This window comes from Neovison vison, chromosome 1 (assembly GCF_020171115.1).
Source record: "Neovison vison isolate M4711 chromosome 1, ASM_NN_V1, whole genome shotgun sequence".
NCBI lineage: Eukaryota > Metazoa > Chordata > Mammalia > Carnivora > Mustelidae > Neogale > Neogale vison.
Genome location: NC_058091.1, coordinates 62,766,098 through 62,780,783, shown reverse-complemented (window position 1 = coordinate 62,780,783; position 14,686 = coordinate 62,766,098). Strand labels below are relative to the sequence as shown.

The 14,686-nt window shown below is 38.9% G+C and overlaps 1 protein-coding gene across 1 annotated transcript in view; it reads right to left on the bottom strand.

Annotated features, from left to right (window-relative positions):
* TXLNB (taxilin beta) overlaps positions 1-14,686 on the bottom strand; it is a 65,074-nt gene that overhangs the window by 25,462 nt on the left and 24,926 nt on the right. The window contains exons 5-7 of the mRNA XM_044236641.1: positions 5,966-6,160; positions 4,040-4,159; positions 18-92 (exon numbers count right to left, since the gene is read on the bottom strand). Coding sequence (XP_044092576.1) covers positions 18-92; positions 4,040-4,159; positions 5,966-6,160 — 390 coding nt within the window. The remainder of the gene's footprint in view (positions 1-17; positions 93-4,039; positions 4,160-5,965; positions 6,161-14,686) is intronic.

The following is a 14,686-nucleotide window of genomic DNA, read 5'->3' as shown; positions in this document are numbered from 1 at the left end:
TGTTGTCCCCCCTTCACCTGAGCCTGTAGGACTGTCTCTTGTTCCTTCAGCACTTTGGCCTGAAGTTTCCACTCTGCTGCCTGGTTCAGCAACTGTGAGGAGAGAGAATGCATGGAAAGATTGTCAAATTGCCCTTTACATCACCATGTGGTGATAATTTGTGTCTAAAACTTAATGACTTGCTAACTAACCCTCTTAAGTAATTTTTTGGCAACTTTGCAAAGTATCTAGGAAAGCTAAGAAAGCAGCTAAACAGTTGGATTCTCCACTGAAAATCTGGTTCTAATGGATAAAAAAGAGAAAAACAACCCACAACTCAAGCATGAATTACACAAAACTTAACCTCCCACCAAATTCTGGAACCTCCTCTAGCAATCCTGTTCAACCGTCATTCAGCCTTTGCTCGAACATTTCCAGAACACCTCCACCTGAATCATTGGGGTGAGCAGCTGTTTCTTTAGAGTAAACTCAAAGTTGTCCTCCTAGACCATGGTTCTCCACCGCTGCATGCATCAGAATCTGCTAAGGAGCATGATAAAAAGCAGATTCCCCTCAAACAATGTCAACTGGGAAGTACACGGTGTGATTACAGTCCATAGTGAGAGCAAATCCCCAAGACAGTTTGGTTGTTGGTGTTTCATGGATTACATTTTCAGAAACACTGGGTTAGAATTTTGACCTGTTATGCCAAATCTTATAGAAGATTTACTCAGTAAGTCTTATCCCTCTTCCAGGAGACAGCCTTTCATACAACCAAGGCCCTCATATCAAAGATGGTAAAAATTGGGAGCTGATGGGTTGAATTGAAAATGTTGTTCTAGGTATAAAAATCACACACACATATGTAAGACATGTTATTTTTGGGGTGCCTAGGTGGCTCAGTCAGTTAAGTACCTGACTTTTGATTTTGGCTCAGGTCAGGATTTCAGGGTTGTGAGATGGAGCCCTGCATTGGGCTCTGCACTCAGTGGAAGTATGGTTCTTCCTTCTCCCTCTGGCCCTCCCCCTGCTTGTGCTCTCTCACTTCAAGGAAATAAATAAATAAATAAATAAATAAATAAAAGAAACCTATCTTTATAAAAATAAAAACCATGTTATTTCAACTTAAGATGCCTATTTATTGGTTTTGATAGAGGGCTGTGGCCTTTGTTTGGGGTATGGGTCTTCTGATTAGAATTCAGAGAAGCTATTTGTTGTTTGTTTTGTTTTTATAAAGATTATGTCCATAATGTGCCACATACAATTTATATATATATGTATATATACATATATATATATATATATATATATATTTTACTTTTTAAAACAATAGTACTAGAACCTACAGACCTAAAGGTATTACGAAGAAGCTTGATTGGGTAATTTTCTGGAGTTGTAGAGCTTTCTCCCAGTCTTTTATAGCTACTCCGACTCCAAAAATAACACGTTTTGTGCTATTTGTCTATATTTCATCTTTCAAAGCCTTAAGCATAGTTTTCATAGAAACAACTTTCTTTTCACACTTACATTTCATCAGTTTCTTTGTCGTTCTGTTGGTTTTCATAATACAAAAGCAAGAATAACTGAAAGAAAAGTTTTGGGAGCAAAGAGCTGATTCTTGGTCACTGCCATCTTACTGAACTTGGGAACCCATGTATAGACACTCAAATGGCTGTCTAGGCACAGATGCGGTGGGCATCTTTAGTGTGTTTACAGAGAGAATGATGGACATCATGGATTAATCTGGCTAGTCAATTAGGTGGCCATCAGCTTACGAAGTTTCTGGTATATATGAAGACAGGCTGATTTATTTTTTCCTTTTTCTTTGCTCCTATTTTTAAAAATGTCCACTTTTTGCAATCAGAACAAAAAACAATAAAGTCATCATTTTAAAAAACTTGGAAGCATCTTTTTTAGTATTCAAGTTTATCTTTTTCTCTTGGCTCAACCTCTCCATTTGTAAAATGGATTCTATCTGTTCCTCTATGCCTCTCAGCAAGCTACGAAAGTTAATTGTTGTAGGAGTGAAATCAACTCATCCCATGGAGGACTGGGGTGGATGTGGAGTCCAAGACCTGTAGGCTCCTCTCTGGCCATCTGATCCCCTGCTTCAATGAGCAGGCTGAGGAGCCCAGTGGTGACTGGTGGTTCCCTGACCAAGAGGGAAGAAGGTGGCTGCCTGTTCCGCTTGGGATGAAAGAACCCTCCAGCTTTGACTTGATATTTCACTGCTTTCAGTAAGAAGCATCACAGCTGGAACCTGAAGAACTGAGGGGGCTACTTTTTTTGGCCTCAAATCTGCTGCTTTGCTACATGAGGATAGGAAAAAAGGGTAGCACGCTAGTTTCTTGCTAAGGCTGGGTCACCTCAAAACTGCCCCTAGTCTCTTTCAAACGAAGCTCTGCCTAGTTAGTCTTCTGTCAGGTCTTATGTTATATATCAAAGATACTGCTATCCTGAAGGGAGCATAGTTTTCCTAAGAGGATAATTATGCCAATGGTGACATATCAGTTTTCTTGGATTCTGACTAATAATTAGATGCTTTATTTCTTATTTTGAGAGCCAGTTGGAGGTGGATTTAACAACATACTTTTTAAAAAGGTTTTATTTATTTGAGAGAGAGTGAGAGCAAGAGGGATCACGGAGAGAGAGAAGCAGACTCGCTGCTGAGCAGGGAGTGTGATGTGGGACCTGATCCCACCACCCTGGGATCATGACCCGAACTGAAGGCAGACACTTGCTGACTGAACCACCCAGGTGCCCCAACTTAACCTTTTTTATTAAGAGCCCATGGACTTCTGATTTGAGATTATCCAGTGTCTATCAGGTTATGTTCTCCAAAATTCGTCCTTTGTTGCTATGTTTGGAAACTGAAGTTATGATTAAATTACTCTTCTAACAAACTGAAGTGATTTTAGTCTGGTTTTAGGTAATCGCAGAATTTATGGTCAGTTGTTAAATGGCCAAATTTGAATGTTTGGTCCACTGATTGCATTTTAACTCTCTCTCCCCAGCGACAGACACACACTTTGATGCATGCCTCTGAAACACACCTCTGAGTGTGATGTACAATCACAGAGCTTAGGTTTTGGAGACAGACACACTGGAGATGTGATGTGTTGGAAGTGTGACCAACACATCTTGATCACTTAGCAGTGTGTGACCTTAAACAAGTCACATATCTTCTATAAGTCTCAGTTCTTGCATCAGCAGAACGGCCCTACAGCTGTTTTCAGAATGTTTGGAATTAGTGAGATGTCATTAAAAGCCACCACTTAGTTTCTTATACCCCAACCTCAGAAGCCATCCCTGACTGTTCCCTTTCCTCACTATCACCATCTTTAGTTCAGAGCAATGACTGTTGGTTTTGCACTGAAAACTTCTATCCATGTCCAGCTCCCCAACTGGACATTGCCATGTCCCCAACCCAAGCCGCCATCAGGTTTCTTCCGTATTGCTGGAGTAGACTCCTTGTCCCTCTTCAATTCATTTTTCGCCCAGAAGCAAGGTCATCTGTTAACAGATGTAAGGCAGATCATGTCATTTCCTTAGCTAAAACTACCTAGACTTTCTCAGTATGTTTAGGGTAAAATCCAAACTACTTTTCAAGCTTAAAAAGCTATACAACTTGGCCACTGGTCACCCTATCTAGAGTAGCTCTCTCCTTCTGCCCCTTTTCAGTTCCCCATTTCCCTAATAGCACCAATTATTATCTGAAATTTTCCTTCATTTTTGCTTGCTTATTGCCTGTCCTGTCTTAGTTAGATTCTAGTCTCCGTGCTGGGATATGGCCTTCTTGGTCTTGCTCACTGTTATCCCCCAGCACCTAGATGATGCTTAGTATAAGATAGGTGCTTGAAAAAGGCTTGTTGAATGGATGCATGATGATTTTATGTCAAAAACCATGTAGGTACCATGCCTTCTGTGGGCTGGCCAATGTAGTTCTCTAGGGAAACTCAGCTCCCTCCATCAGTCTAGTGCTCTGTGACTGTGGTCAAAAACAACTTTCTCAGAGGTTCTCTGACCCCCAAGTACACCAGACAAGCACACTGATAAGTACATATTCCTTCTCGCGTTTGTGTCGCTCCTCGGCTTCCTTCATCATTTCTTGGGCCTGTTCCAGTTTCGCATCCACCAGCTTCTGCTGCAGTTCTCTGTGTTTAAATATTTTGTCCAGATGCTAAGAGAAAAGAAATGGCACATATCAAGCTTTACCTATTACTGGTGCTGAGAAATGTAAGATAAAAAAGTAATATCAGCACACATGTTTTATAGGTTTTGAGATTTAAAGAAAAGGAAGGTAGGGTGAATAAATGCACTGGCATCACTTATGGCTTTGTATAAAATCGTAAATTAGTAAAACCCCCTGCATTTAGCTCTATGCAAAGTAGTAGCTACAAAAGGTTGAGGTGCAGAGTTCAGTAATGTTAGCTCCAGAAGCTCCCAACTTTGTCTAAATGTAGCAACTACTAAGTATGATGCTGCGTATTATGCTAGAGGGCAGACTGATGTATACTGCAAGAGCACAGCACCATCTCTCAGTATTTTGGCAATTTCTGAAACTGGTTTTAATCATATTCATATAATTTATCATAGTGAATTCTCTTCCACATTCTTGTCTCAAGGGTTGTAAGGCAGCTTTGGGGGACCAGTCTGTGGCCCAGGGTCTGGGACTGAGAGGAAGCCCCTCCCCACTTCAACTCTGTTGCTCTGGTGAGCAAGATGAAGGCCAAGGGTCATGGATGAATTGATATGCAAATGTGCTCCTACCTCCTCTACATCTTTTGACCTCTCGCCTAGCTTAGTGAAGAGAAGCTTCAAATTCTACTTCAGTGTAAATGTCCTGGTCATTAGGAGGTCCCACTGACAAGAGGACCTATGGAATTCTAGCCTTGGGGCTTATCTAGAACAAATTCCAAGAATGTACAACTGGTCTACCAGGCCATTCTTATCTGGGAATCTCTCTGAAGAGTACGGAAAAAATTTTTTCTTTTTTCTTTTTAAGCTTCTTCCCTTTTGCTTTTGCCTGAACCTCCACTATGGAGTAGGATTGATCTTGGTGACAAGGTGAAATGTAGCATGGCATTTTGACTTACTGTGAGGGACTTCTTGGTTTACCTATTGTTTCTGTGTGCTATTGGCTCAGTTTTTCTCTTGATAAAATCTTAGCATGTTGTCAGCAGAGCCACTCTGATTATGTTCTGTGACATTTAAGGCAGACTTTTAAAATTTGGGTGGGATGGGGTAAATAATATGATATATAAAAACCCTGAGAAGGCTTCTGGAAAAATTATATTAAGATATAATTTTGGAATAATAAAGTATCCTCATAGTCTCCCTAATGTAAAATACTGAAAACAAAACTCTTTTGGTTTTTGTGACTATAGGTAAGTGATTTAATCTCAACCTCTGCTTCCCACCCATATAATGTGGATATGGTATTATCTAATGCATAAGATTGTTGAAACAATGAAATGACATATTATATGTAAAGTATAGTACTCAGCAGCTTTCCTAGCACAAACTCAGTGCTGAATAAGTAATACCATTAATATTATAATTATTATATTATTAATACTACTATTGGTTTGTGGGACATATAGAACACAGACTGTGTAGATGACATTTAGATGACATGATGATTGTTAAGAAGAAGTCTGTGAGATATTTCCTGGCTCTGTACAAAGTGTTTTTAAAAAGCTGAGACATACTATTTTCAAAGGTAACTGTGCTCATGACCTACTATTTCCTATTTATTGCCTTTGCTTTGCAGTGATTCCAGTTTTAGAGAAATCCCATATGGCTTTCAGCCAGGTATTTTGCAATACCACCTGTTTTTATTTTGGCTAGTAAAAGAAATCCAATCCTAAACATTAACCAATTAAGAGGGCTGGCCATAACTTTCTTATTAACCAAGTCCCCCACCTTTACAGCCCAGATCTGGATCTATATATAGTGCCCCTAAGTTGTTTGATGTGGTTCTCACCTCCTCTCTGAGCTCATACTGATCAATGATGCTTTTCAGTTTCTCTGCAAGCTCTGTGTTCTCCTGACACAGCTTCATATTTCTCTCACTCTGCTGTTCAATCTGGGCCTGGATATCTGTCAGAGTGGTCTGGAAATGACTTGTGATCTCCTTCCTTTTCTCTTCTTCCTCTCGTGCCCGCTGAAGGGTTTCCTCCTGTGGATAAAAAGCAAAGTTTCTTGTTATGCTGGTTTATGTGCATCCAGATTTATAGAACTCAGTGTTAGGTAAGTGAAAGGAGATCAGTGTGGAGCATTAAGAAGGACATTTTTTTCTGTTCTCTGGAGCTAAACTTATTCAGGACCAAAATAAATATATGAGGATAAGTTTCAGTTGTAAATACACAGTTGCCCAGAGAAGGTGCAATGAGGGTCTTGAACTTGATAGTTAGTGATGAATAGGCTCGTTTTAAAGATGACGGGTCTCCCATTGAGTGCTGAGTGCCTATACTGTACCAATTTCTATCAAACATGCAGTAGGTAGGTTTTGATCTCTTGGCTGTGGCCTGGAAAAAAGGCCACTCAGCTTTACTGATTGTTGAGACAGATCCTATGTTATCTTAGGTTTGGTATAGAAAGAAGAATAATAGATCTTATATTCCTTTATTAAAAAAACAAAACAAAGCAAAAACTATGGCATGTTAAACACATAATTGTATTATCCAAGTTTTGTAAATACAAGTGATCACAATATTAAACTTTTTCTTAGTAAGAAAAACCTTCATCAGCAAGCTTGAAAAGAAAACAAGTTTAGCTAAATAGCTATAGATCAATTTTAGCAATTCAGAAATGTAAAAAGAAATCTTAGAAAATTTGCTGGATATTTTATTTCTGAAAGAACAATCAGGCCATGTGTCACATAGGGTAATTGAAATGTTCAATATAGATTTTGAATTTGAAAGCAATTTTAAGTTCCAAATTTTCTTTAACTCTCAAATGAAACATCTAATTTCCCCCTCTTCAAGAATTGGAAATTAACTTTTATATCATTTCTGTTCTCTTTTCTCCTAAATCAAAACCCTCCCTTCATTGCTAACTACCAACAATGTGCCCAAATTTCCCCCATATCTATATTGAGAATTATTTGCTTTGTGATGATTCCTCTCATTCTTTTAGAATCAAAGGGTTTAATCTTGCTATATCATACCAAAGATAGAGACACTGCTGAAAAATGATATAGGCATTTTAGGATGCCTTTCAGTTCTGACTAATTGTTATTATGAAAGCTTGCTTCATGGTTGGCAAGTAAAATTATACTGCATTTAGTTGCCTTCTGTGATCAAATTATGTAACAGGATTTTTAAAAAGAAATAAATGATTTAAATAGAAGTAATTGTGCAAATCCTTATTATGATAGTAGAATAATGTGATCAAAATAAAAACTGATGCTAAGAATTATGCTCTGAAAATACATTAACTTACCATTAGGTATCCTCTTTCCTCTACAGTATTAACATATTCTCTACTCCAATAAATCTCCTGATATCTGAATCATAATTAAGTCACAAAAACATTTCTTAGGGGTATTATAGGAAATACCTGCATATTCTAATCTGAAGATATTAACTGAGATGTTATTTCCATGATCTTTGTATGCCAATACTCACTATATATATTTCACTGAGCATGATTATAGCCATTTGGTAAGAGTCATTGAATATATACATATATATATGTATATATTCAATTTTTTATTGTCTCCTTACTGCTTTAGCTTAGCTTAGAAGTCAACAGGTTTCTGTACATTGACTTTGTATCCTGCCATGTTACTGAATTGCTGTATGGGTTCTAGTAGTTTGGGGGTGGAGTCTTTTGGATTTTCCATATAAAGAATCATGTCCTCTGTGAAGAGAGAGAGTTTGAATTCTTCATTACCAATTTGGATACCTTTTATTTCTCTTTGTTGTCTGATTGATGTTGCTAGGACTTCTAATACTATGTTGAACAAGAGAGGTGAGAGTGGGCATCCTTGTCATGTCCCTGAGCTCAACAGGAAGGCTGCGAGCTTTTTCCCATTGATGATGATATTTGCTGTGGGTCTTTCAAAGATAGATTTTATGAAGTTCAGGAATGTTCCCTCTATCCCTATACTTTGAAGCGTTTTAATCAGGAACGGATGCTGGATTTTGTCAAATGCTTTTTCTGCATCAATTGAGAGGACCATGTGTTTCTTCTCTCTTCTCTTATTGATTTGTTCTATCACACTGATTGATTTGTGAATGTTGAACCATCCTTGCAGCCCAAGGATGAATCCCACCTGGTCATGGTAGATAATCTTTTTAATGTGCTGTTGGATTCTGTTTGCTAGGATCTTGTTGAGAATCTTAGCATCCATATTCATCAGTGATATTGGTCTGAAATTCTCCTTTTTGGTGTGGTCTTTGCCTGCTTTGGGGCTCAGGGTAATGCTGGCTTCATAAAAAGAGTCTGGAAGTTTTCCTTCTGTTTCAATTTTTTTGAAACAGCTTCAGAAGAATAGGTGTTATTTCTTCTTTGAAAGTTTGGTAGAATTCTCCAGGGAATCTGTCAGGTCCTGGGCTCTTGTTTTTTGGGAGGTTTTTGATCACTGCTTCAATCTCATTACTAGATATCAGTCTATTCAGGTTGTCAATTTCTTCCTGGTTCAATTTTGGGAGTTTATAGTTTTCCAAAGTCAATGTACAGAAATCAGTGTCTTTTTTATACACTAACAATGAAAATACAGAAAGGTAAATTAGAGAATTGATTCCATTTACTATAGCACCAAGAACCATAAGATACCTGGGAATAAACCCAACCAAAGAGGTAAAGGATCTGTACTCAAGGAACTACAGAAGAGTCATGAAAGAAATTGAAGAAGACACAAAAAGATGGAAGACCATTCCATGTTCTTGGATCAGAAGAATAAACATTGTTAAAATGTCTATACTGCCTAGAGCAATCTATACTTTTAATGCCATTCCGATCAAAATTCCACTGGTATTTTTCAAAGAGTTGGAGCAAATAATCCTAAAACTTGTTTGGAATCAGAAGAGACCCCTAATTGCTAAGGAAATGTTGAAAAACAAAAATAAAACTGGCGGCATCACGTTACCAGATTTCAAGCTTTACTACAAAGCTGTGATCACCAAGACAGCATGGTACTGGCATAAAAACAGACACATAGACCAGTGGAACAGAGGAGAGAGCCCATAGGTGAGAACCTATGGACCTTCAACTCTATAGTCAAATAATCTTTGACAAAGCAGGGAAAAAATACACAGTGGAAAAAGGCAGTCTCTTCAATAAATGGTGCTGGGAAAATTGGACAGTTACATGTAGAATGAAACTCGACCATTCTCTTACACCGTACACAAAGATAAACTTGAAATGGATAAAAGACCTCAACATGAGACAGGAATCCATCAGAATCTTAGAGGAGAACATAGGCAGTAACCTCTTTGATATCAGCCACAGCAACTTCTTTCAAGATATGTCTCCAAAGGCAAAGAAAACAAAAGGGAAAATGAACTTTTGGGACTTCATCAAGATCAAAAGCTTCTGCACAGCAAAGGAAACAGTCAACAAAACAAAGAGACAACCCACGGAATGGGAGAAGATATTTGCAAATGACAGTACAGACAAAAGGTTGATATCCAGGATCTATAAAGAACTTTTCGGGGGAGGAGTCAAGATGGCGGGGAAGTAGCAGGCTAAGACTACTTCAGATAGCAGGAGATCAGCTAGATAGCTTATCTAAAGAGTGCAAACACCTACAAATCCATCGGCAGATCGAAGAGAAGAAGAGCAATTCTAGAAACAGAAAATCAACCACTTTCTGAAAGGTAGGACTGGTGGAGAAGTGAATCCAAAGTGACAGGAAGATAGACCCCAGGGGGAGGGGCCAGCTCCTGGCAAGTGGCGGAGCAATGGAGCACAAAATCAGGACTTTTAAAAGTCTGTTCCACTGAGGGACATTGCTCCAGAGGCTAAACCGGGCTGAAGCCCAAGCGGGGTCAGCGTGGCCTCAGGTCCTGCAGGGTCACAGAAGGATCGGGGGTGGCTGAGTGTAGCAGAGTTTACAGGTATTAGAACGGGGAAGCCGGCTACAGAGACAGAGCCAACAGTGAGCTCACAGCTTGGGGTTACCTTGAACTGGTTGCAGGCCCAGTGAGCTCGGAGCACGGCCAGAGGTCAGGCAGACGGGAGTTACTGGGCACTGTTCTCTGATGGTGCACTGAGGAGTGGAGCCCCGGGCTCTCGGCTCCTCCGAGCCAGAGACCAGGAGGCCACCATTTGTATTCCTGTCCTCCAGAACTCTATGAAAAGCGCTCAGGGAACAAAAGCTCCCGAAAGCAAACCCGAGTGGATCACTCAGCCCGGCTCCATGTAGGGCGGTGCAGTTCCACCTGGGGCAAAGACACTTGAGAATCACTACAACAGGCCCCTCCCCCAGAAGATTAACAAGAAATCCAGCCAAGACCAAGTTCACCTACCAAGGAGTGCAGTTTCAATACCAAGGAGAGCAGCAGAATTCCAGAGGAGGAGAAAGCAAAGCACAGAACTCATGGCTTTCTCCCTATGATTCTTTAGTCTTGCAGTTAATTTAACTTTTTTTTTTATTCACTTTTTTTCTCTTCTTCTGCTAAAATATTTTTAACTTTTACCCTTTTCTTTTTTAAAGTTTTTTTAACTAGTTATCTAATATATATATATATTTCTTTTTTATACTTTTCTTTTTTTTTTAAAGATTTATTTATTTATTTATTTGACAGAGAGAAATCACAAGTAGACAGAGAGGCAGGCAGAGAGAGAGAGAGGGAAGCAGGCCCCCTGCTGAGCTGAGAGCCCGATGTGGGACTCGATCCCAGGACCCTAAGATCATGACCCGAGCTGAAGGCAGCGGCTCAACCCACTGAGCCACCCAGGTGCCCCTCTTTTTTATACTTTTCTATATTTGTTTTCTTTTCTTAATTCTTTTCTTTTCTTTTCTTTTTTTCCTTTCTTCTTTCTTTCATTCTGAACCTCTTTTTATCCCTTTTCTCCCTCCTCACGTTTTTGGATCTCTTCTGATTTGGTTAAAGCATATTTTCCTGGGATTGTTGCCACCCTTTTAGTATTTTACTTGCTCCTTCATATACTCTTAGCTGGACAAAATGACAAGGCGGAAAAATTCACCACAAAAAAAAAAAGAACAAGAGGCAGTACCGAAGGCTAGGGACCTAATCAACACAGACATTGGTAATATGTCTGATCTAGAGTTCAGAATGACAATTCTCAAGGTTCTAGTCGGGCTCGAAAAAGGCATGGAAGATATTAGAGAAACCCTCTCGGGAGATATAAAAGCCCTTTCTGGAGAAATAAAAGAACTAAAATCTAACCAAGTTGAAATAAAAAAAAAGCTATTAATGAGGTGCAATCAAAAATGGAGGCTTCTCACTGCTAGGACAAATGAGGCAGAAGAAAGAATTAGCGATATAGAAGACCAAATGACAGAGAATAAAGAAGATGAGCAAAAGAGGGACAAACAGCTACTGGACCACGAGGGGAGGATTCGAGAGATAAGTGACACCATAAGACAAAACAACACTAGAATAATTGGGATTCCAGAAGAAGAAGAAAGAGAGAGGGGAGCAGAAGGTATACTGGAGAGAATTATTGGAGAGAATTTCCCCAATATGGCAAAGGGAACAAGCATCAAAATTCAGGAGGTTCATAGAACGCCCCTCAAAATCAATAAGAATAGGCCCACACCCCATCACCTAATAGTAAAATTTACAAGTCTTAGTGACAAAGAGAAAATCCTGAAAGCAGCCCAGGTAAAGAAGTCTGTAACATACAATGGTAAAAATATTAGATTGGCAGCAGACTTATCCACAGAGACCTGGCAGGCCAGAAAGAGCTGGCATGATATTTTCAGAGCACTAAACGAGAAAAACATGCAGCCAAGAATACTATATCCAGCTAGGCTATCATTGAAAATAGAAGGAGAGATTAAAAGCTTCCAGGACAAACAAAAACTGAAAGAATTTGCAAACACCAAACCAGCTCTACATGAAATATTGAAAAGGGTCCTCTAAGCAAAGAGAGAGCCTACAAGTGGTAGATCAGAAAGGAACAGAGACAATATACAGTAACAGTCACCTTACAGGCAATACAATGGCACTAAATTCATATCTCTCAATAGTTACCCTGAATGTTAATGGCCTAAATGCCCCAATCAAAAGACACAGGGTATCAGAATGGATAAAAAAACAAACCCATCTATATGTTGCCTCCAAGAAACTCATTTTAAGCCCAAAGACACCTCCAGATTTAAAGTGAGGGGGTGGAAAAGAATTTACCATGCTAATGGACATCAGAAGAAAGCTGGGGTGGCAGTCCTTCTATCAGATCAATTAGATTTTAAGCCAAAGACTATAATAAGAGATGAGGAAGGACACTATATCATACTCAAAGGGTCTGTCCAACAAGAAGACCTAACAATTTTAAATATCTATGCCCCCAACGTGGGAGCAGCCAACTATATAAACCAATTAATAACAAAATCAAAGAAACACATTGACAATAATACAATAATAGTAGGGGAATTTAACACTCTCCTCATTGAAATGGACAGATTATCCAAGCAAAAGATCAACAAGGAAATAAAGGCCTTAAATGACACACTGGACCAGATGGACATCACAGATCTATTCAGAACATTTCATCCCAAAGCAACAGAATACACATTCTTCTCTAGTGCACATGGAACATTCTCCAGAATAGATCACATCCTCGGTCCCAAATCAGGACTCAACTGGAATCAAAAGATTGGGATCATACCCTGCATATTTTCAGACCACAACGCTCTGAAGCTAGAACTCAGCCACAAGAGGAAGTTTGGAAAGTACCCAAATACATGGAGACTAAACAGCATCCTTCTAAAGAATGAATGGGTCAACCAGGAAATTACAGAAGAATTGAAAAAACTCATGGAAACAAATGATAATGAAAACACAACTGTTCAAAATCTGTGAGACACAACAAAGGCAGTCCTGAGAGGATAATATAAAGCAATACAAGCCTTTCTCAAGAAACAAGAAAGGTCTCAAGTACACAACCTAACCCTACACCTAAAGGAACTGGAGAAAGAACAAGAAAGAAACCCTAAGCCTAGCAGGAGAAGAGAAATCATAAAGATCAGAGCAGAAATCAATGAAATAGAAACTAAAAAAACAATAGAAAAAAATCAATGAAACTAGGAGCTGGTTCTTTGAAAGAATTAATAAAATTGATAAACCCCTGGCCAGACTTATCCAAAAGAAAAGAGAAAGGACCCAAATAAATAAAATCATGAATGAAAGAGGAGAGATCACAACTAACACCAAAGAAATACAAACAATTATAAGAACATACTATGAGCAACTCTACGCCAACAAATTTGACAATCTGGAAGAAATGGATGCATTCCTAGAAACATATAAAGTACCACAACTGAACCAGGAAGAAATAGAAAGCCTGAACAGACCCATAACCAGTAAGGAGATTGAAACAGTCATTAAAAATCTCCAAACAAACAAAAGCCCAGGACCAGATGGCTTCCCGGGGGAATTCTACCAAACATTTAAAGAAGAACTAATTCCTATTCTCCTGAAACTGTTCCAAAAAATAGAAATGGAAGGAAAACTTCCAAACACATTTTATGAGGCCAGCATCACCTTGATCCCACAACCAGACAAGGATCCCATCAAAAAAGAGAGCTATCGACCAATATCCTTGATGAACACAGATGCAAAAATTCTCACCAAAATACTAGCCAATAGGATCCAACAGTACATTAAAAGGATTATTCACCACGACCAAGTGGGATTTATCCCAGGGCTGCAAGGTTGGTTCAACATCCGCAAATCAGCCAATGTGATACAACACATCAATAAAAGAAAGAACAAGAACCATATGATACTCTCAATAGATGCTGAAAAAGCATTCGACAAAGTACAGCATCCCTTCCTGATCAAAACTCTTCAAAGTGTAGGGATAGAGGGCACATACCTGAATATTATCAAAGCCTTCTATGAAAAACCCACCGCAAATATCATTCTCAATGGAGAAAAACTGAAAGCTTTTCCACTAAGGTCAGGAACACGGCAGGGATGTCCATTATCACCACTGCTATTCAACATAGTACTAGAAGTCCTAGCCTCAGCAATCAGACAACAAAAAGAAATTAAAGGCATCCAAATCGGCAAAGAAGAAGTCAAACTACCACTCTTCGCAGATGATATGATACTCTATGTGGAAAACCCAAAAGACTCCACTCCAAAACTGCTAGAACTTGTACAGGAATTCAGTAAAGTGTCAGGATATAAAATCAATCCACAGAAATCAGTTGCATTTCTCTACACCAACAACAGGACAGAAGAAAGAGGAATTAATGAGTCAATCCCATTTACAATTGCACCTATAACCATAAGATACCTAGGAATAAACCTAACCAAAGAGGCACAGGATCTATACTCAGAAAACTATAAAGTACTCATGAAAGAAATTTACGAAGACACAAAGAAATGTAAAAACGTTCCATGCTCCTGGATTGGAAGAATAAATATCATGAAAATGTCTATGCTACCTAAAGCAATCCATGCATTTAATGAAATTCCTATCAAAGTACTATCCATATTTTTCAAAGAAATGAACAAATAATTGTAAAATTTTTATGGAACCAGAAAAGACCTCGAATAAC